At 39.5% G+C, this 22,147-nt stretch overlaps 1 protein-coding gene across 1 annotated transcript; it reads right to left on the reverse strand.

Annotated features, from left to right (window-relative positions):
* Positions 1 to 19,207: 19,207 nt before the first annotated feature.
* Positions 19,208 to 20,326, reverse strand: LOC308300904 (kelch domain-containing protein 3-like; the record flags this gene model as incomplete). The annotated part of the gene is made up of 2 exons (XM_080744800.1): positions 19,208 to 19,354; positions 19,475 to 20,326. 2 exons carry the CDS (start codon positions 20,324 to 20,326, stop codon positions 19,208 to 19,210), a joined length of 999 nt encoding a protein of 332 aa, XP_080600926.1.
* Positions 20,327 to 22,147: the final 1,821 nt, after the last annotated feature.

The following is a 22,147-nucleotide window of genomic DNA, read 5'->3' on the forward strand; positions in this document are numbered from 1 at the left end:
TGTAAAAAAACATGTCATGAGATCTTTGAGTGCCAAATTATCAGCATCAAAACGAAAACTATTTTTTTCCTTTCCGATTTTTCATTGTTTTTTTTCTTAAGAATAAATACCAGGACTTTTATTAATTAAACAGGTAACCCTTTACTTTCCGGTACAGTAATTACATGGTAGTTACCACGTAATTACAAGGTAATTACTTGGTAATTACTTGGTAACCACCCCGTATTTACTGAGTAATAACTAGGTAATTACAAGGTAATTACAATGTATTTTACATAGTAATTACCTGGTGTTACCTGGTAATTCCCAGATACATTCCTGAGAACTACCAGGTAATTACTAGGTAATTTAAAGCATGTACCTGGTAATTCCATAGTAACTACCTGGTAATACACTTAGCAATTACTTAGTTTATTACCTGGTAGTTCCCTGGTATTTTCTTAGATACTACAAGGTAATTATTAGGTAATTATAAGTATTTTATTATGTATTTAGCATGTAATTATACTGTAACTACCTGGTAATACACTTAGCAATTACTAGGTTTATTACCCGGTAGTTACCTGGTATTTTCTTGTATACTACAAGGTAATTATTAGGTAATTATAAGTATTTTATTATGTATTTAGCATGTAATTATAGTGTAACTACCTGGTAATACACATAGTAATTACAAGGTATATTGCCTGGTATTTACCAGGTATTTTCTTTGATACTACCAGGAATTAATGAGTAGTTGCTTATGCAATTACTATATAATTACATGGTAACTACCATGTACAGTAATATACCTATTAATGTCTAGGTAATTCCTATGTATTTTCTTAGAAATTACTAGGTAATTCATGTTAACTATCATGTTATTTACCTGGTCCTTACCTTGATAGGTAACCCATTATATTCTGTGCATATACAAAGGTACTTACCTGGTATTTACCCAATAATTACAAAAGGTATTTACATGGAAATTACCCAGTAGTTACTGTTGGTTTGTACTGTAAAGTAAAGCGTGATCAATTCCATGACCTTACCTGGTAATTACTCAGTATTAACCCAATAACTACAAAAAGTATTTACAGGGAAATTACCCAGTAGTTACTGTTGGTTTGTACTGTAAAGTAAAGCGTGATCAATTCCATGACCTTACCTGCTAATTACTAAGTGTTTACCCTGTAACCAGAATAATTATGTGCCTTGCATTTAGCCAGTGTAAGTGCAACTACTGAAAAATAAGTACTTTTTTTTGGGACCAAATGGCATCATGGCCATGGGTGGATAAAATAACCAGGCCTCAAAAATGACCAGTGTTGTTCATTTGTGTTCAGTACATGCTTCTCCGGTGTCCGTGAGTCTGCTTCTCCCCTGGACAGCACACTGCATCTGAAATCCAGTTCACACCCCAAGCACCAGCAAGCAACCCCACCATAACCAAGGCATGATACAACACAAATATAAATTCATTACATTAACACCTCCTCAACCACCACCAACCTTGACATAACACGCAAAAAAACAGGTGAGCTGGCAAAGAGATTTCTTTATAAAATGCTGTAATGCTTTTCAATAAACAAACAAAAAAAAACACATGTTCGACAGTGCAATACTATAAAAAAACTATTTACAAGTACACAAAATGACAGTTGATTCTTCACACATTGGTTGCCAACCCCGAGTTCCCCGAGTTTATAATGGTACCCCCCAATTGCCAACCCCGAGTTCCCCGACCAAAAAAGAAAAAAACATTTTTGGACCTCTAGAAATGTATTAGGCATGATCGCGATTTTGCATGTTTAACCCCCATACAACCCCCATACAACTCAGGTAGCAGACCTCCAAGCTCACAACAGTGTAAAACATAATGGCTGCTATCTCATGAATGCCTGAACGGATTTCCAATCGGATTATTTTGTTTGAAAGCTGGGAGCATTGTGCACTCACATGGTGCATGATCTAGGCATGGGCGTGCATGATCCGTGCACTATGAATTACATGGAGTCTATGGAGACCTTGGCAACTTGGACCCTCAAGAGATTTTTTTTTTAAAGGCAACAAATGTGTTCATATACATATGAGTCGAACCGCTGAGATAATTTTAACACAGTTCTTATATGAAATATATGAAAAGGGTCTAGGGGAATTCAGAATGGGGGAAGAAAATGACGAACCAGCTAGGATGGGTAAATTACGTCACGCTTTACTGTTCTAAGGTTTAAGGCGCTTTCCCACTGCGCCCGATAACGATAGTTTTCAATTGAAGTGGATGGCAGCGTCCACAACACAACAATATAGCCGTCATAATTTGCGTGAACGCCATCGCCGACATGTCGCTATCGTTATCGGGCGCAGTGGGAAAGGGCCATTACACTTGGTAACATGCTCTGACATCCTTGAACAATCGTCCAAGAATGCCCTCCCTGTGTTCCCTCCCCAGCCAGTAATGCCACTCGATGAACCGTAGGTTCATCTTCAGTGCCTTCTCAGTGAGGTTCCCCCTGTACCTATAGATGTCTTCCTTGCAACTATTTTAGAGTATAAACTAATTTGAGTAAATTATTTTGTTTCTATGTTCAAATATCCTGAGTTAACTCTTTTTCCTTTTCTTTCCTTCCACAGGTAAAAACCCAAACCAAGAATGGATGATCACAGGTAGAGGTAAGTATCAAAAATCAAAATAGAACAATGAATTTCAATTACTTGGAATGTAATGAAAATAATAAAATACAAAAATAAATGTACTTCAATGCTCAATGTTCAATTCAAAATCAAATGTCCTCTTATTCAAAAATCAAATATATCTAATATGGCTCAGTCTTTTTCAGTTAGATCCAAAAAGAAAAATATGACACTTTAATACTGTCCTTTTTCAGCTCAGTGTGTCTAAATCCGAAGGCACTTTGACTCAGTGCTTAAGTTGTGCCTTAATACTGTAAGTTCAGTCCAAAAAATAAAATAAAACTGGTGTCTCAATTATCTCAGTCCAAAAAATGAAATAAAGTAATCCGTTCGAAATTGTACTCCGATACTCCTACCAGTCTGGCAGTGAGTGACTCTGTTGGTTGGTTGTGCAAAGTGGACCCTTTGCACTGCTTGTAGATCAGCTATCTAATGTCCGTGGGCCTCCTCGCGCCATCCTGTTTCTCCAGGAAATATCATGGGGTGTTTCCCAGCAAGGGAAAAAACCTGACCTGTACAACAGGCCATAAAGAAAATAACATCACTATAAGTAACTCAAATCAAAACATCAAAGTGATTCAGGCACTGTGTGACTGTGGGCCAATTAACACTAGCTGCAGTAGACAACTAGACCCAAATTGATGGCTGATTGCTGTCAGCTGGCTGCCCAGCTCAGTTACTCTGATTACATAAATCCGTTTTTTACCATGGATAAATCTTCACATTTAACACCAGAAACATGCACAATACCCTTGTATTCCTTAAATAATGCAAAACGTTTTCATTACAAGTGCAAAAACAATGATTTAGTGCAATCATTCCGTTTTCAACTCACCAAAACAATTGGCTGTACAAACACAAACAAACGGCTTCTTCCTGTAGTGTACAAGGGCTGCTCCCAGGTTTGACCAAACGTTCCCCCAAAAGGTGGCTTGCTTGTCACACTTTTAGGCTTGTAATCAAACAGTTTCTGGTAGTTTTCTTATCATAAATCAATTCACTTTTCAGTTCAGTTCTGACGTTCACTCCTCCTTCTCTCTCTCTCCTCTCCAGGTAATGACAGGCTGCACACACACTCTGCCCTTAAAGGGGAAGTATGTCATCTGCCACTTAAAGGCATATGTTGTGTTTTCTGTACATGTACAGTTTTAAAGTAGCTTCTTAACATAATAAAACCATTCCCATTTTAAACCAACGTATGAATTCTGTATTTATTAATCACTTGAGTGTCTTAATGAATTATTCATGCATTTTAATGAACTGTTCATATTTATTCATTTTCTGTATATATTCTGTACATACCCATTTTAAATGCATGAATAATTCATTGAGACACTCAAGTGATTAATAAATACAGAATTCATACGTTGGTTTAAAATGGGAATGGTTTTATTATGTTAAGAAGCTACTTTAAAACTGTACATGTACAGAAAACACAACATATGCCTTTAAGTGGCAGATGACGTACTTCCCCTTTAAGGGCAGAGTGTGTGTGCAGCCTGTCATTACCTGGAGAGGAGAGAGAGAGAGAAGGAGGAGTGAACGTCAGAACTGAACTGAAAAGTGAATTGATTTATGATAAGAAAACTACCAGAAACTGTTTGATTACAAGCCTAAAAGTGTGACAAGCAAGCCACCTTTTGGGGGAACGTTTGGTCAAACCTGGGAGCAGCCCTTGTACAGGAAGAAGCTGTTTGTGTTTGTACAGCCAATTGTTTTGGTGAGTTGAAAACAGAATGATTGCACTAAATCATTGTTTTTGCACTTGTAATGAAAACGTTTTGCATTATTTAAGGAATACAAGGGTATTGTGCATGTTTCTGGTGTTAAATGTGAAGATTTATCCATGGTAAAAAACGGATTTATGTAATCAGAGTAACTGAGCTGGGCAGCCAGCTGACAGCAATCAGCCATCAATTTGGGTCTAGTTGTCTACTGCAGCTAGTGTTAATTGGCCCACAGTCACACAGTGCCTGAATCACTTTGATGTTTTGATTTGAGTTACTTATAGTGATGTTATTTTCTTTATGGCCTGTTGTACAGGTCAGGTTTTTTCCCTTGTTGGGAAACACCCCATGATATTTCCTGGAGAAACAGGATGGCGAGCGAGGAGGCCCACGGACATTAGATAGCTGATCTACAAGCAGTGCAAAGGGTCCACTTTGCACAACCAACCAACAGAGTCACTCACTGCCAGACTGGTAGGAGTATCGGAGTACAATTTCGAACGGATTACTTTATTTCATTTTTTGGACTGAGATAATTGAGACACCAGTTTTATTTTATTTTTTGGACTGAACTTACAGTATTAAGGCACAACTTAAGCACTGAGTCAAAGTGCCTTCGGATTTAGACACACTGAGCTGAAAAAGGACAGTATTAAAGTGTCATATTTTTCTTTTTGGATCTAACTGAAAAAGACTGAGCCATATTAGATATATTTGATTTTTGAATAAGAGGACATTTGATTTTGAATTGAACATTGAGCATTGAAGTACATTTATTTTTGTATTTTATTATTTTCATTACATTCCAAGTAATTGAAATTCATTGTTCTATTTTGATTTTTGATACTTACCTCTACCTGTGATCATCCATTCTTGGTTTGGGTTTTTACCTGTGGAAGGAAAGAAAAGGAAAAAGAGTTAACTCAGGATATTTGAACATAGAAACAAAATAATTTACTCAAATTAGTTTATACTCTAAAATAGTTGCAAGGAAGACATCTATAGGTACAGGGGGAACCTCACTGAGAAGGCACTGAAGATGAACCTACGGTTCATCGACTGGCATTACTGGCTGGGGAGGGAACACAGGGAGGGCATTCTTGGACGATTGTTCAAGGATGTCAGAGCATGTTACCAAGTGTAATGGCCCTTTCCCACTGCGCCCGATAATGATAGCGACATGTCGGCGATGGCGTTCACGCAAATTATGACGGCTATATTGTTGTGTTGTGGACGCTGCCATCCACTTCAATTGAAAACTATCGTTATCGGGCGCAGTGGGAAAGCGCCTTAAACCTTAGAACAGTAAAGCGTGACGTAATTTACCCATCCTAGCTGGTTCGTCATTTTCTTCCCCCATTCTGAATTCCCCTAGACCCTTTTCATATATTTCATATAAGAACTGTGTTAAAATGATCTCAGCGGTTCGACTCATATGTATATGAACACATTTGTTGCCTTTAAAAAAAAATCTCTTGAGGGTCCAAGTTGCCAAGGTCTCCATAGACTCCATGTAATTCATAGTGCACGGATCATGCACGCCCATGCCTAGATCATGCACCATGTGAGTGCACAATGCTCCCAGCTTTCAAACAAAATAATCCGATTGGAAATCCGTTCAGGCATTCATGAGATAGCAGCCATTATGTTTTACACTGTTGTGAGCTTGGAGGTCTGCTACCTGAGTTGTATGGGGGTTGTATGGGGGTTAAACATGCAAAATCGCGATCATGCCTAATACATTTCTAGAGGTCCAAAAATGTTTTTTTCTTTTTTGGTCGGGGAACTCGGGGTTGGCAATTGGGGGGTACCATTATAAACTCGGGGAACTCGGGGTTGGCAACCAATGTGTGAAGAATCAACTGTCATTTTGTGTACTTCTTGTAAATATTTTTTTTATAGTATTGCACTGTCGAACATGTGTTTTTTTTTGTTTGTTTATTGAAAAGCATTACAGCATTTTATAAAGAAATCTCTTTGCCAGCTCACCTGTTTTTTTGCGTGTTATGTCAAGGTTGGTGGTGGTTGAGGAGGTGTTAATGTAATGAATTTATATTTGTGTTGTATCATGCCTTGGTTATGGTGGGGTTGCTTGCTGGTGCTTGGGGTGGGAACTGGATTTCAGATGCAGTGTGCTGTCCAGGGGAGAAGCAGACTCACGGACACCGGAGAAGCATGCACTGAACACAAATGAACGACACTGGTCATTTTTGAGGCCTGGTTATTTTATCCACCCATGGCCATGATGCCATTTGGTCCCAAAAAAAAGTACTTATTTTTCAGTAGTTGCACTTACACTGGCTAAATGCAAGGCACATAATTATTCTGGTTACAGGGTAAACACTTAGTAATTAGCAGGTAAGGTCATGGAATTGATCACGCTTTACTTTACAGTACAAACCAACAGTAACTACTGGGTAATTTCCCTGTAAATACTTTTTGTAGTTATTGGGTTAATACTGAGTAATTACCAGGTAAGGTCATGGAATTGATCACGCTTTACTTTACAGTACAAACCAACAGTAACTACTGGGTAATTTCCATGTAAATACCTTTTGTAATTATTGGGTTAATACTGAGTAATTACCAGGTAAGGTCATGGAATTGATCACACTTTACTTTACAGTACAAACCAACAGTAACTACTGGGTAATTTCCCTGTAAATACTTTTTGGAGTTATTGGGTAAATACCAGGTAAGTACCTTTGTATATGCACAGATTATAATGGGTTACCTATCAAGGTAAGGACCAGGTAAATAACATGATAGTTAACATGAATTACCTAGTAATTTCTGAAAAAATACATAGGAATTACCTAGACATTAATAGGTATATTACTGTACATGGTAGTTACCATGTAATTATATAGTAATTGCATAAGCAACTACTCATTAATTCCTGGTAGTATCAAAGAAAATACCTGGTAAATACCAGGCAATATACCTTGTAATTACTATGTGTATTACCAGGTAGTTACACTATAATTACATGCTAAATACATAAATAAAATACTTATAATTACCTAATAATTACCTTGTAGTATACAAGAAAATACCAGGTAACTACCGGGTAATAAACCTAGTAATTGCTAAGTGTATTACCAGGTAGTTACAGTATAATTACATGCTAAATACATAATAAAATACTTATAATTACCTAATAATTACCTTGTAGTATACAAGAAAATACCAGGTAACTACCGGGTAATAAACCTAGTAATTGCTAAGTGTATTACCAGGTAGTTACAGTATAATTACATGCTAAATACATAATAAAATACTTATAATTACCTAATAATTACCTTTTAGTATCTAAGAAAATACCAGGGAACTACCGGGTAATAAACTAAGTAATTGCTAAGTGTATTACCAGGTAGTTACTATGGAATTACCAGGTACATGCTTTAAATTACCTAGTAATTACCTGGTAGTTCTCAGGTAATGTATCTGGGAATTACCAGGTAACACCAGGTAATTACTATGTAAAATACATTGTAATTACCTTGTAATTACCTAGTTATTACTCAGTAAATACGGGGTGGTTACCAAGTAATTACCTTGTAATTACGTGGTAATTACCATGTAATTACTGTACCGGAAAGTAAAGGGTTACCATTAAGGGTGTTATCATTAAAATGACGGCCCAAAATGGGCCCTGGTCTATAGGTTGGGAAACGCTGATGAATTGCTAATAAAGTGAGTACACAATCAATCAATCAATCAATCAATCAATCAATCAGCTGAGGTAAATAAAGGTTCTCAGTGGAGACACAGGCTTAACAGCCATGTACATAACTGCTGCTTTGCTATGCTCTAACAAGTGATTGAGTATTGAGTAAGTGCACGGATGGTCACACTTTCACAGAAAAATGTAAAAGGTAAAAAAAAGAAAAGAAAATGACAGTGAAAAAGTATTGTGTGAAGTCCTATTGATTGTAATTTTGGTGATTTATTTTCTCTTTTTAATGTACACGTTGCTTCGTCTGTAATTCGGTGTGCACTTCATCTCCCAGTCATGGTATACTGCAGAGGCGTCAGTTGGGTATGGCAAGGAATGGCAGCTGCCATACCTTGGCTCCAGGGGAAAAATTAATAAAATGTACTTAAAATGTATACATGTCTCTATGACTATCTGTGTTTATTATTCTGTTATTAATTATCCACTTATGGTAATCATCATCATGCCTGTTGCTAAGGTATGGCAACATGACACCAGTCTTTTGCTGAACTGACGCCACTGGTATACAGTCGGTATTCACTGTGAGCAACATCCAATGCCTAAAGAGAAGATTTTATGAATGCTGTTTTTATTTTATTTTTTACAAACTTTCTGCTATTTTTAACCCTGACCCTAAACCGTAATCATTGGGAAGCTTGCAGATCGGCTGTTTAGGGTGTACAACACTCAGTGGTGTGAAGTATATTTTGAGTACTGTACAATTTTGAGATATTTGTACTTTTACTTTTACTCCACTACATTTCTGATCCAAATATTGTACTTTTACTCCACTGCAATTATTTGAAAACGTTAGTTACTAGTTACTTTGTAGATTGTTATTATTATTGCAAATTAACATACATTATTTACATCAGCCCTATAGACTTCATGCCATTTGAAAATAGCCGAGCTCACGAATCTTGCTGCTCATTGTTGTACTTTTTTTTTTTATCATGGGTCATGTTTTCAAACTCTCCTTACATACACACACTGCACCAGTGTCAATTAAAACTATGACGAGTTTTTGGTCGACATGCAGCCAAGGGTGAAATCAGCCATCACGACACCGCTGCCAAAATAAATTGTTGTCGACAAAATCAACTGGTACATTTAGCTGTGACAGACAGAATTCATGTTCCTGGAGTGGTTGGCTGAAAACATGGGCTGTCAGCACACACCACTTTAGCCCTTCAAACATGTCTGACGAGGAGCAAGGAGGACAACATTTAAGAGGAGAAAAACAAGGTTGTTGGTTGTTGAAGGCCCTGAAGAGTTGACAGACCGTGGACACAGGGGTGGAAGAACTACTCAAATGTTTTCACTTAAAGGAAGGAGCTATAGTCAACTTTTTCTTGAAAAACGGATGCTAAAATAAAAATAATGTTTCGAAAATATTTTATAAAAAAATAAGCTTCATATATGTGTTTCTATTCAAAAATGACCACAAAAAGTGTAAAATAATGATAAAATAATCATTTTAGCCATTGTCAGACCGATACTTTGTTTACATTCTAGTCTATAGACTAGGATGTAAACAAAGTGTCGGCCCTACAATGAAAAAGTTGACTATAGCTCCTTTAAGTAAAAGTGTCAATCTGTCATCTGGGGACCCTCCTGGGGGTTCCCGACCCACAGGTTGAGAACCACTGGTCTACAAGGCTGTAGTAGTTAATGTTGCTATATGTAGTTTTCTGCTGACATAATTTTAATTTTTATTATATTCAGGCGGCTAACAATGCTCCCTAAAACAATCTAGCCTCTGTGGCGCTTCTAGGAGCCGCAGTCTGCCTCCAAAACTATTATTTTATCTATAAGAAGCTCTGTCACTAGCAGCTCATTGGTGCATGAACCAGCCGACCCGGGGCTAAAAGGATTGACAGACAGGTCTAACCAATCTATCGACCAATGACAGAACTTCTCACAGATAAAAATAATAGTTTTGGAGGCAGATTGTGGCCCCAGGAAGTGTCACAGTGACAACATATCTTTAGGAAGCATGGTTAGCCGTCTGAATATAATAAAATAAAAATAAGCAATTGCCTTTTTCCTTCTTTTGTCAACAGAAAAATACATATAGCAACTTTAATGTATGTTTTACAAAATACAGTAACTTACGTTCTCGAATAATTGTAGTGGAGCAAAAGTACAGTATTGGTATTGGCCTCTTAAGATGTCAGATGTAGAGGAATAGAAGTACAGTACCTGAGAAAGTGTACTTCTCCCAACCGATGACATGTCAGAGTACAACGTTTAGCAAAAAGAAATTATCTTTGAAGAGATGACACCCCGTAGACGGTAGTCAACATGTGGAAGGATGTTATTGGTACTCACTTTGGATGACATGTCGATTACAATGTTCAGCGCTTGCTCCTGAGTGCCACAACTTACGGTACGCGAAAGGTTTGCGTCCTACAATAAAGTGGCTGTCAAACTTCGAAAGTCAGTGAATCTGAATGGCCAGGGCTCCAGCATGGAGCATGGAAGTCTGAATATCACTGCCTCTAGAGGGCGCTATACCCCTGGGTCACAGCATTATTTTTTGTGTTGGATTTCCCAGATAGTCCGAGAGTTTCAGGCAAACATCGTGCACTTTATGAAAGAAGCATGAAATTTGGCACACAGTTAGAACATGCCATATGGAACATTTTTGGCTATAGGGGCATCGCAGATTTGTCTTGGGAAACTTGTGGGAGCCAATCAAAGTTGCTCTCATAGACTTTACTATAGAGTCAAATAATACAAAAAATAAATATGCTTTAAGTAGCATGTGAGGGGTCAAACTAGGTGTTATTAGGGATTCTGAATCCAATGCAAGCATTTTGTTTTGCACGAAAAACATTCCTTTCCGAGAAACGGCCGCCACGAAACTTTGAAAAGTGATGACTCACTAAACCATAGTTTTATGGGGTCCATTTTTAGCCCAAGGAATGTTTTTCCTGCAAAACAAATGTTTGCATTGGATTCAGAATCCCCAAAAACACCTAGTTTGACCCCTTACATGCTACTTAAAGCATATATATTTTTTGTATTATTTTACTCTATAGTAAAGTCTATGAGAGCCCAACTTTAATTGGTTCCCACAAGTTTCCCAAGACAAATCTGCGATGCCCCTATAGGCAAAAATGTTCCATATATGGCATGTTCTAACTGTGTGCTAAATTTCATGCTTCTTTCATAAAGTGCACGATTCCATCAAAATACTGCCCGAAACGCCTGGACTAAGAGGGGAATCTATAGAATGTGTCATATGAAATGTTTTATCTCTGCTTCTGGTCAGACTGGATTCAAGTCATTGCATTTTCCTTTGGGTAAATGTACTGTAGACATGTCCATGTCCAATAGGTTTGATATTTATGTTTGATGATATCACGATTTAGCAATTTAATAAAAAAAATGTTTGCTAACCAAAACATCCCTATAAGATTTGTCAATCATTTATTTTTGTAATATTGTTTAAAAAATAGCGAAAAATAGCAGATCTACAAGTGATTTTGTCATGCATCTGTCCAGGGTATTATTTACTGTTGTTGTGAATCCAATGAGATTTGCGCATTGTTTGACTGTTGAAGTAGTTATTATTCTGCTCGACATATCATCATTCTTAAATGTAAAACATGTTTAAATAAATGCAGTCATGGCTAAACATGTCTCATCTCCTTTTCCTTGGCAATAATGATGACAGAATGATCTTATTAAAAGCTCATAGAGAGAGAAGCAGGTATAGTTCTCCCCCAAAATGCCTTTTCTATCGATTACTCATCCCATGGAGACTTTTAGTTTTTGATGCATTCCTAAGCCAGTAATTTGAGGAGACTATTTTGTGTCTCCATAGGGAATAAAGCAATCTCTTTGTGTCTCTAGGGAACCACTGCTGGCCATCAAATTATTGGCTTAGGAATGCAGAGGCGTCAGTTGGGTATGGCAAGCTATGGCAGCTGCCATAACTTGGCTACAGGGGGAAATAATAAAATGTACTGTAATCGTGCCTGTTGCTAAGGTATGGCAACATGACTGGCGCGCGTGCAAGACACCAGTCATGTTGACATACCTTAGCTTTTTCTGAACTGACGCCGCTGTAGGAATGCGACAAAAACAAGTTATTTTGTGGGTGAACTATCCCTTTAATTATTCATGTTAAGAACCACCATACTATTAAGGGAACATGTATGCAATTGGTTTTGGCAAATGCCCTAAATGTGTGCCGTCACTTTGATATTTAAATAAATAAAAATGATTGTATTTTAGAAGCATGTACTTTTGTACTTTAATTCAGAGATGACCCTTTTACAGTGCATAATATGCACCCAAAAAACTGATTCAACCCCCCTATAAATGTGACACATATAAATTATGTTTGCTTTATTTAATTACTTCACTTCAAGGCATAAGCATATACATTTAATTGATATAACTCAAATATTATTAATAGTGCCAGATGTGATACATTTACATTATGTTGGCTTTATTTAAATGTATTTAATTATAATATATGCAAATGTATTGAATTGATGTAACTGAACAAATATTAATCGTGCTTACCTTAAATATATACATTTACAATATATGCATTTTTATTAAATTGTTCCAACTCAAATGTAATTAATAGTGCTTATACAAAATCTATTCATTTAACATTATGCATTTATATTACATTCATGTAACTCAAATCTTAGTAATGGAATTTAAAAACACATTGAAAATGAGTTCCAATGAAAACTCCCAGAGTCCCATAAACCACGCCTCTCACCAATTTTATTGAGTAGTTTTTAAGGCTGAAATCATTCTGAGAATATTGTTTGAATCCAACTCAATTTTATTAAGTACATTTTACAGATCTGAGAAGTGACTCCAGCCCTTTCCCTTGATTGGTCAAATAAGTTGGTCACATGTTATGCAAAGCATGCTGGGAACAGCATTTTTCTAGGTTTTCAGGGAAATGTTTAAGCTTTCGGGAGCTAAAAATGCTAAATGTATCATATCAATGTGTCTGCCTTGGCAAGATGACTGTCATATGTCAGAATTTGATTTGTCAGTATTTGAGCCTAAACCCTAACCCTAACTGCTAGGCTGCTAGTTTAAGCTTGAGCTCCCTCCCCATGCTAGGCTAAAAGAGAAGAACTCATGGTAACTTTGAGGTTATTGCGTTGGTTTTCTCTTAAATGTTCTGATTATTCAATAATCACTGCTATTGCATATATCCATTATGCATCTGTATGTTGATATTGTAAAACTTGAAACAAATCATCCAGAAGAAAACCTGAAACCGAACTCTTCTTATGTAAATGTAAAAGTATTTTATTTATCTTAGCTTAATTCCATAAAAATGAGTTGAACCAACACATTTACGTTAACATTTGTTTGAGTTGGACAAACGTAAATTAATTAAGTTCATATAATTAACTTGGCTTAAGTTAATGAAAATGAGTTGGACTAATTGAACAACATGCATTGCATTGAATGTAGATTTGACTTGGGACTACATATATCCCATATATAAATTTACTCATATAAAATGGGTGGAAAAGTTTCACACATTTAAAATGTGTTCAACTGAGAGATTATTTTTTTGGGTGTGTCTTTAACCCTGCAAGGCCTGAATTAATTTCTACTGGCCAATGTTTTCTTTTTCTTTTTTAAATCAGATGGTGTTGTAGGAGTCCTAATCAGAGGAAAATGTAATGTTAAAAAAGAAAAGTTTTTGTAAGGTTTTATAGCCATAAATCATAAATCATTCTCTAATTTACATTTTGGGGATATGCTTCACAATAATAACATATGTACATGTTCTAGACATTCTAATGATCACCAAAAAAATGAATACAGGCATTTTATTTTTTTGTTTTTGTGAGGAATAGCTTCAGTGAAAAAGTGAGATGTTGTTTATCAAGACTCTGGAATGTCAGCTTCTGTGGGGGAGGGGTGAATATCAGCCAAACAATAGGATCCAATGGTGATGTTAAGGTGAAAAAAGAACAGGAAAACTAATTATTTAAACTCTTTTCTTGATAAAAAATTAAAATTTGTCCAAAAAGCGACAGTGGGCCTTAAGGGTCAAACAAATAGCTTAATGGACCAATCCCCAATCACATACACACCCATTGTAACAGTTACAATGGGTGTGTATGTGATTGGGGATTGGTCCATTCACTTTACTTTAAGAAAAAATTCAACTGAGCAACTTTTACTTTTACCGTAATATTTGACCAGGAATGACCTAATGGCCCTGACCTACTGCATTAAAGAGGTTTTGTCATCAGTGTTTTTATCAAACCGTGAAATACTGTCCATATCTCTGGAACGCCATGAGGGAAATCATAATGTGTGTACATGTGTAGTCTATTTGTGTGTAGAGCTGTGTGTGCTGTTCTGCGTGAGCTGTCCATTAGAATTGTCACACTGTGAAGTATGCCATCATCCTGCTATCTATCATGCTGTATTTACATTGCTCCATTGCCCCGTTTATTGATTTCACCACGATCCATATTCTATCACACCAGCTCATATATCATTTGTGTGACTGTGTGTCAATGGAAACTCTGTAAGTGGTTTGGTGATGCGTACGTATGGTGAGAAATAATGTTTATGGATATTAATGGCAACCGGTTGGTAGAGTCATACAACTATGCAGTCTGAGATTTATACATTAGTTAACAGGGACCCCACTTTGAGAACCAATGCCATACATAATACCTATTTGTGGCGGCCTGAATAAAAGTGTAGGCCTACTGTGAGTGTGTCTCTGTTATTACATGGGAAGGAAGAGACTAACTTCTATCGTACCAGTAAGACTCCCTAATCGGGAGATAAGCGACCGTAGGTCGCTTATCTCCACAAATAGGGCAAAAATTTGTTTTTCCTAAATCTTCCTGATCCATGTTGATGACATGAGTATAGACATGCTGTGTAGTGATTTTCGTGATTTTAGGGCAAAATCTGTAGGAGTTACGGCATTTTATGTGAGCTGCAGTGGAGGGGGTCCTCCACTGGAGCACCACTTTTGCATCCGTTCTGGAGCACCAGGAGTGGGTGGTCCCCAGGAATTCCCCGTGAGCAGGCCCGTTGGGGTGGTCATTTGGTCATTTTTGCACATTTGGGGGTCCCCCAGGGACCTGGGGGTCCCTGGAGCTGCGGGGGTCCTTGGAGGTAGTAGTTTGGCAGGTCAGGAGTGTGTGTGCAAGATTTGGCGTGGATGGGGGCAACGGTTGTGGAGATATGAGCAGGGCAAAAGTGTGACGTGTGACTGACGGACTGACGCACGGACAGCCGGTGGAGGTTTTGATAGTAAATGCGACCTACGGTCGCAATAAGAGAAATTATTGCACAGGAACTGATTTGTATAATGACTATCTACAGTGCATCCAATGAATCAACACATCAGAGCAAGTGCAGACATGCTTTGATTTGATTTGATTTGATTTGATTTGATTTGATTTGATTTGATCTTTATTTATCTTGAACAAATAACACAGTACAGAAAACTATACATCACTATCATCAAAATTTGAAAAACAACAATTGTGTTCAAGAAGGGACAGGGAGAAGCAAACGCTTAAAAGCTTAAAATAAGCTGATGATAATCATCACAAAAACATCACAACTGCAATCACATATCTCACATGGACATGTACTCTCTCTCTCTCTCCCTCTCTCTCTCTCTCTCTCTCTCTCTCTCTCTCTCTCTCTCTCTCTCTCTCTCTCTCTCTCTCTCTCTCTCTCCCATTCAGAATTGGTGGAAAAAGCACTTGGCTAGACTGCAACAGCGGGGCCAGCGGGCCCTGCTGTGAACGTTAATGCTCTGAGTCACTGACCGACAGAAATAGCTGTCAGAAACAAAGTCACTGGTGAAAGTGCCATATTGGTCGGCTGGCCAATTTTCAGAGTTTATCCTTTTGCTGTGTTGCTCTTTCAAAAATGATTCAGAGCAACCAACAACTCCATAGCCTTCAGTTACAGTACACTTCTTCTTCGAGTCCGTGGAAATATCAGACGTCGTTCTGCCAATATCGGGCACGGGCCACAGCTGATGCCTTCTGTCATGAACCGAACCCCCGTTTCACTAACACTAAGATCAATGGTTGACCAATAGAGACATTTGAGGGTAAGTATAGAGTAGGTTCTGCCAGGTCTTTCTATACTGCCCCGGGGGGGCATAGGCGCTATTCCTCCTGACATGCTGTATTTTGGGGGGAATTATTTATGTACCGCAATATGACAGTGATAAATGTATGGTGCTGTAAGTAAAAATGTAATTCAGGGGTGCCATGGATGAAAACATAATTCACAGGGGTGCCATGAACCACTGCAGTACACTCACAGGAGTCTTCAGTTAAGTCCTATCAGCATCCACAGAAGGTGAGAAATCGTGTAACTTCATCACGTGCCTCGGCAGAGTGGGACCACTCCATGTATCCCCATTTTAAAAACAATTATTGCAAATGAAAAGCCGTCACAACGTGCCCACATAGACATCAAACGGGGCTTGAGCCCGTTTATCTGTCTGTAAAAAGTGCCCTCTCCAGACCATGAATGTAGTTTTTACTATAGTGAAAGAAAGGTTAAATACTATACGGTAGCTGAAGAGAGCATTCAAGAGAATTGCCTTGTCCAAACTCTCCTGAAATTGAATGCATTATCTTATGTTGAAAGAATTGCCCTCACTGTGTATAAATCCATGCTGTCCACCTCTCCAGTATTGATTATGCTTAGTTCAGTGTGGTCTCAAGCACCGACAATAGCCGACCTCCAAGCTTTAGAGGAAGAGAAACAAGTCGACACGTCACACGTTGTGAGCTTGGAGGTCTGCTATTTTCGATATTTTCACCAAAAGGCCCTTTTAGAAATTTAAGCCCCTTTCTCTCTAACATATCTCTATACATCCCTGATTTTCTTTGTTTCAGGAACCGTATTTTCTGTTTTTGTTGTCCTGTTCCAGTCATCTCTCACCTTTTGTTTTTGTTTTCTGTCTCATGCCCCCCCTCACTCTCTCTCTCTCTGTGCCTCTCTCTCTCTCTCTCTCTCTCTCTCTCTCTCTCTCTCTCTCTCTCTATTTCTTTCTCTCTGCCGTGCCTCCCTCCTTCCTCACTCACAGTCTCTTAATAGTCTGGTTTGATGCAGAGAGTGGTTTGCTTGGCTGTGCTGTGGAAACTATTGCTCCCCTCTCCCCATGAGCAGCAAGTAGTGCAGGGCCTGCTGTGCACCTGGCTGACTATTTCAGCTGCATCCTTTCAACGTTGTGGGCTGCCATGAACAAACCGTGATGACAGCAAGGGGTCAGAGTGGGAGACACCCACTCAAAGGCCAGCAATTCTGATCTCATATAAATGGTAAATAGTCATACAGTATCTGCTTTATCATTTGCCCCAATAGCCTCAAACATGACATAACACACACACACGCGCATAGCACGCACGCACGCACACACACACACACACACACAACCCGGCCCGGGGGGGCCATGATAAATTGAGGACACGTGGTAGTGGTATAAAAAGTAATACAAATGTATTAATAAATGGTTTAAATAATAGTTGCAAAGGAGTTTGAGGTGTGTACTTCAGTAATCAGTAGTGTCAGCAATGCATAGATGTGTGATAAGTGTCGTTGGGGTGTTGTGAGAGTGTAAACTCAAACATAAGGGAACAGTAAGGCCGCGCTCACACATGTGCGTCACGCATCATCATCTTATCGTCTGAGAATGGCCACTGGGGGCGCCGTACTAATGCACTGTCAATGGAAGGTTGTTTGGTTTTTTTGTCGTTGCCGTGTCTCTAGCTCAACCGCAGCCTGTACGCTCTTGAAGAGACACGGCAACGACAAAACACCAAACAACCTTGCATTGAGAATGCATTAGTACGGCGCCCCCAGTGGCCATTCTCAGACGATAAGATGATGATGCGTGACGCAGATGTCTGTACGGCGCCTAAGGCTTGCCACCCAGTATTTTATGGAGTACTGGCCAGGTGCTCCCAATGCACCTAATCATCAAGCTGATTGGCCGACACCTATAGGCTCTGTGGGAGAGGGCAGGGCCTTTAGCTAATGAGGGAGCAAGGTTTATGGTGACGTCAACAAGTGCTACCTGATATAAATAGCAAGTTGGCACGTCGACAGAGTGCCAACTTGCCCACCCACATACAGTACATACATACAGCACTCATCACCCTACTTGCGTGATGAAATTGACATGAAATTATTCAAACATGACTTTTCCTAATATATTTGGGAGCGTGTCGCTGTTACTACATGTCATCTTTTCGACACTCGACTCTAACTCTCACCCTAACCTTAACCTCCGTGGAATGAGTCGCTAACCCTCCGGTCGAAATGATGGGCGTTCGCAAAAGCGAGATTTCCCCATATATTTTTCCTTGCCCTCCACAAGCCATTGAAAAAGGATTGACCCTTCCCCCACCAAATAACGGCAATTAACGATAACATTTCAAAAAGATAATTCCGCCATTATTTCTATTGTTGATCAGTTTGCGTTCACTTCACGGCAAATCCAGAATAGTCTGTTTATAGTTGTCCTTGAGATTTTCTTCAGTTTCTCAGCAAAAAAACAACAACCAACAAACAACAACTTCCCTTGGACCAAAAAAAAGCATTACCCTCTCCTCTGTTTTCCTCCAGTGCACCTGTCCCAAAAAACTGTTCATTCCGTTCTCCAGAGGATTTGTTTCTGTATTCATTTCTGATGGAGATCAACTTCTATTCTTTAAGATCGTCTCCTTCGCAGCCATGTCTGACCTGGCCATGGTTCAGTTGGTCTAATAGTAGCCTATATTGTCCTGTGTGAAAGCTGCTCACTTCCTGGTTGGTATTGCTGAGCACCTTCCTGTGATCTTCTTTATTTCAGAGGCGTCAATTGGGTATGGCAAGGTATGGCAGCTGCCATACCTTGGCTACAGGAGGGAAAAAAATTAATGTACTTCTTAAAATAAATCCATCATGCCTATTTGCTATATGCTTTGCCATCGCGCGCGTGCATGACACCAGTCATGTTGCCTGCCATACCTTTGCTTTTGCTGAACTGACACCACTGCTTTATTTCTTCTTTATTTCCCATGTGAATGAAGGAATCATTTTCTCCTCATCCTTCACTTTCTTCTGTTCCGTTGTCTGTGTCTTGCTCTCTGTTGTTCTCATTATGTTTCCTTTTCTTTCCAGGGGACTTGTTGTGCGGGCTGTTGGTAGTCATAGCTGCCAGTTCCCAGCGGATGTCGTGCGGGAGTAACGACTGCTCCAGATCGTACTGAATAACTGCTAGCTTGCATAACGTCTTCAGACTAGGACTCAAGTCTAAGATGTACAGGTCATTCGGTATGTATTCTCCAAAGATGATGATACGATCTCCCACCATGGAACAGCACATCCTGGGCATCCATGATGACGGGCCTTTCCCCTTAGGCTCTATCTTCTTCCAAGAGAAGGTCTCGGGGTTGAATCTCAACAGATCAGATTCGAACCTCGAGTCCGAATTGAAACCACCGAAAATGTACAGCTCACCGTTGTAGGCAAAGGCCGAATGACCGGCGCGTCCTTGCGGACGCTGTGCCGAGGGCGTGCTTAGCCAGCAATTTCTCTCTGTGTCAAACACTCTGATGTTGTTGTATTCATACTTGTCGTTGTATCCCCCGAATACAAACATCTTTGTCCCGATGATTACGGCAGAGTGACGCTCTGAAGAAGGTGCCAGAGTGCGCCTGGTGTCGATCAAAGACCAGACCATTGTGTCGCCGTCCAACTTATAGATTTCGTTGCTGCGTCCAGTCTGCTCGATCCATCCTCCGTAGATGTACATGACCTTCCCCAAGACACATGCTGTGTGGTTGTACCTTGCCTCTGGAACCGTCCCAGAAACGTCGGGTATGAACCACCTGTGTGTGTCGACATCTAACGCATAGAGCACATTACAGTAACCCCCAGTAAAGTACTTAAACCCGCCCCAGATGTAGATGGCATCTTCTATCAGCACGGCAGTGTGGCCGCAGCGCCTGGAGGGAACCTCACGGGGACATTGTCCACTTCCAGCCGTTGCCGGGCGAAACTTCATCCAGCGTAAAGACACAGCGTTAAAGACGTGCACACTAATCTGACCCACGAGGTACACAGAGTGGACTCCAAAAGAATACACCTTGTCCCGCACTGCCACAGCAGCATGATAGGCTTTCTTTGGTACTACCTTCTGATGCACAGTCCAGCAAAACATTCCAAACAATGTAAGGGTAATTCATTATTCTTAATGCATAAAAGAGTGATATTATGCAATACCTCTTATACTGGTAGAGCACAAACGTTATGCGAAGCTTGGCCAACCTGTGAAGCTGATTGGTTGGGCTGGCCAATCAGGGAAGCCTGGTGATCTTCTTAATAAGGCACCAGTTCTCAATGTTGGGTTCGGGGACCACCAGGGGTCCAAATGGACTCTTACAGGTCTGTCATTCTTCAAATAAGTGAGGATGCGATATATCCCACGCTTGACACATCAGAACTTGACCGATTGAGGATATGATGTATTGTTATGAGTAACTAGATCCTTACTCCCCTCCACACTGTCCTTGGGACCCTTACCTGTCCGATCTCAGGTAAATGACCATTAGTAGCCTTACAAATGCCTTAAAATTATGATTTCATCCTTTGCCCCTCTCTGATTGGCTACGGGCATACATGGCTCGTGGCCCATGATTGGCTATGGGCTTAAACACAGACTAACAGACGTTTCCCATTGGATCTTTCAAGGGTTTTCCCATTGGATGATGTCAACACAGAAACACAGACGTTTCCCATTGGATCACGTCACCATGGCTTTTTTTCAAGGGTTTTCCCATTGGATGACGTCAGCGCAGGCACACAGACGCACAGACGCAGACACACAGGTGTAGATTTCCATAATTCATAGATAGATGTTAAACGAGCTATAGTCAACTTTTTCTTGAAAAACGGATGCTAAATTTAAGATGTTTCGAAGATATTTTATAAAAGAATAAGCTTCATAATATGTGTTTCTATTCAAAAATGACCACAAAAAGCGTAAAATAATGATAAAATAATCATTTTGGCCATTGTCAGACCAACACTTTGTTTACATTCTAGTCTATAGACTAGGATGTAAACAAAGTGTCGGCCCTACAATGAAAAAGTTGACTATAGCTCCTTTAAGCTGGGCAGTGCATCTGAGAGGACCAGAGACAACGGGTCAAACTGCTGTGACAGTGAGACACTAGGGGCCCTATTATGATCCAGGTCTTATGCCTTATGCCTTAACTTCTTTACCTTTTTTTCACTATTTTGAAAAACATTTTTAAATACTTCAAATGCTGATCTACATCTGCACGTTGTGAACTTGCAGATCAGCTATTTGAAATATTTAAAAAACTAAAACAAAATAGTAAAAAAAAGGCACAAAAGTTAAGGCATAAGGCATAAGACCTGGATCATAATAGGGCCCTATGTGTACTCCTTTGGAGGTTACTTCAGCCATACCCCTTTGGAGGTGACTGTTGTGGCGACGAGGATCAGATTGATGTGCACGTCTTCAACACGGTGTCTTTGCTTTGGAGGAAGTTGATTGCGACCGTCAGGGAGCAGTTTACTATGAAAACCTCCACCGGCCGTCCGTCCGTCGGTCGGTCGGTCACACGTCACACGTCACACCTTTGCCCTGCTCATATCTCCGCATCAGTATATAGGGCTTGTTTGTTTATTGTATGACATCACGCCACATCATCAGCTGTGGACTCTGTGATGTCATCGTATCGCATCAGTATATAGGGCTTGTTTGTTTATTGTATGACATCACGCCACATCATCAGCTGTGGACTCTGTGATGTCATCGTATCTCCATATATGGCCATCTCCGTATATGGAGATATAAGTCGTCCATGCCCAAGTATGGGCTGGTGAGGTCAGACTTTGTGTGATGCGTAGGTTATCTCCATATATGGAGATTCAACATTCCAGGCAATGCTCTCTTCCCTGGTGAGAATTGCCCCTTTATATAGGGCTTGTTTGTGTATTGTATGACATCACG

This window comes from Nannobrachium achirus (assembly GCF_963921795.1).
Source record: "Nannobrachium achirus genome assembly, chromosome: 16".
Taxonomy (NCBI): Eukaryota; Metazoa; Chordata; class Actinopteri; order Myctophiformes; family Myctophidae; genus Nannobrachium; species Nannobrachium achirus.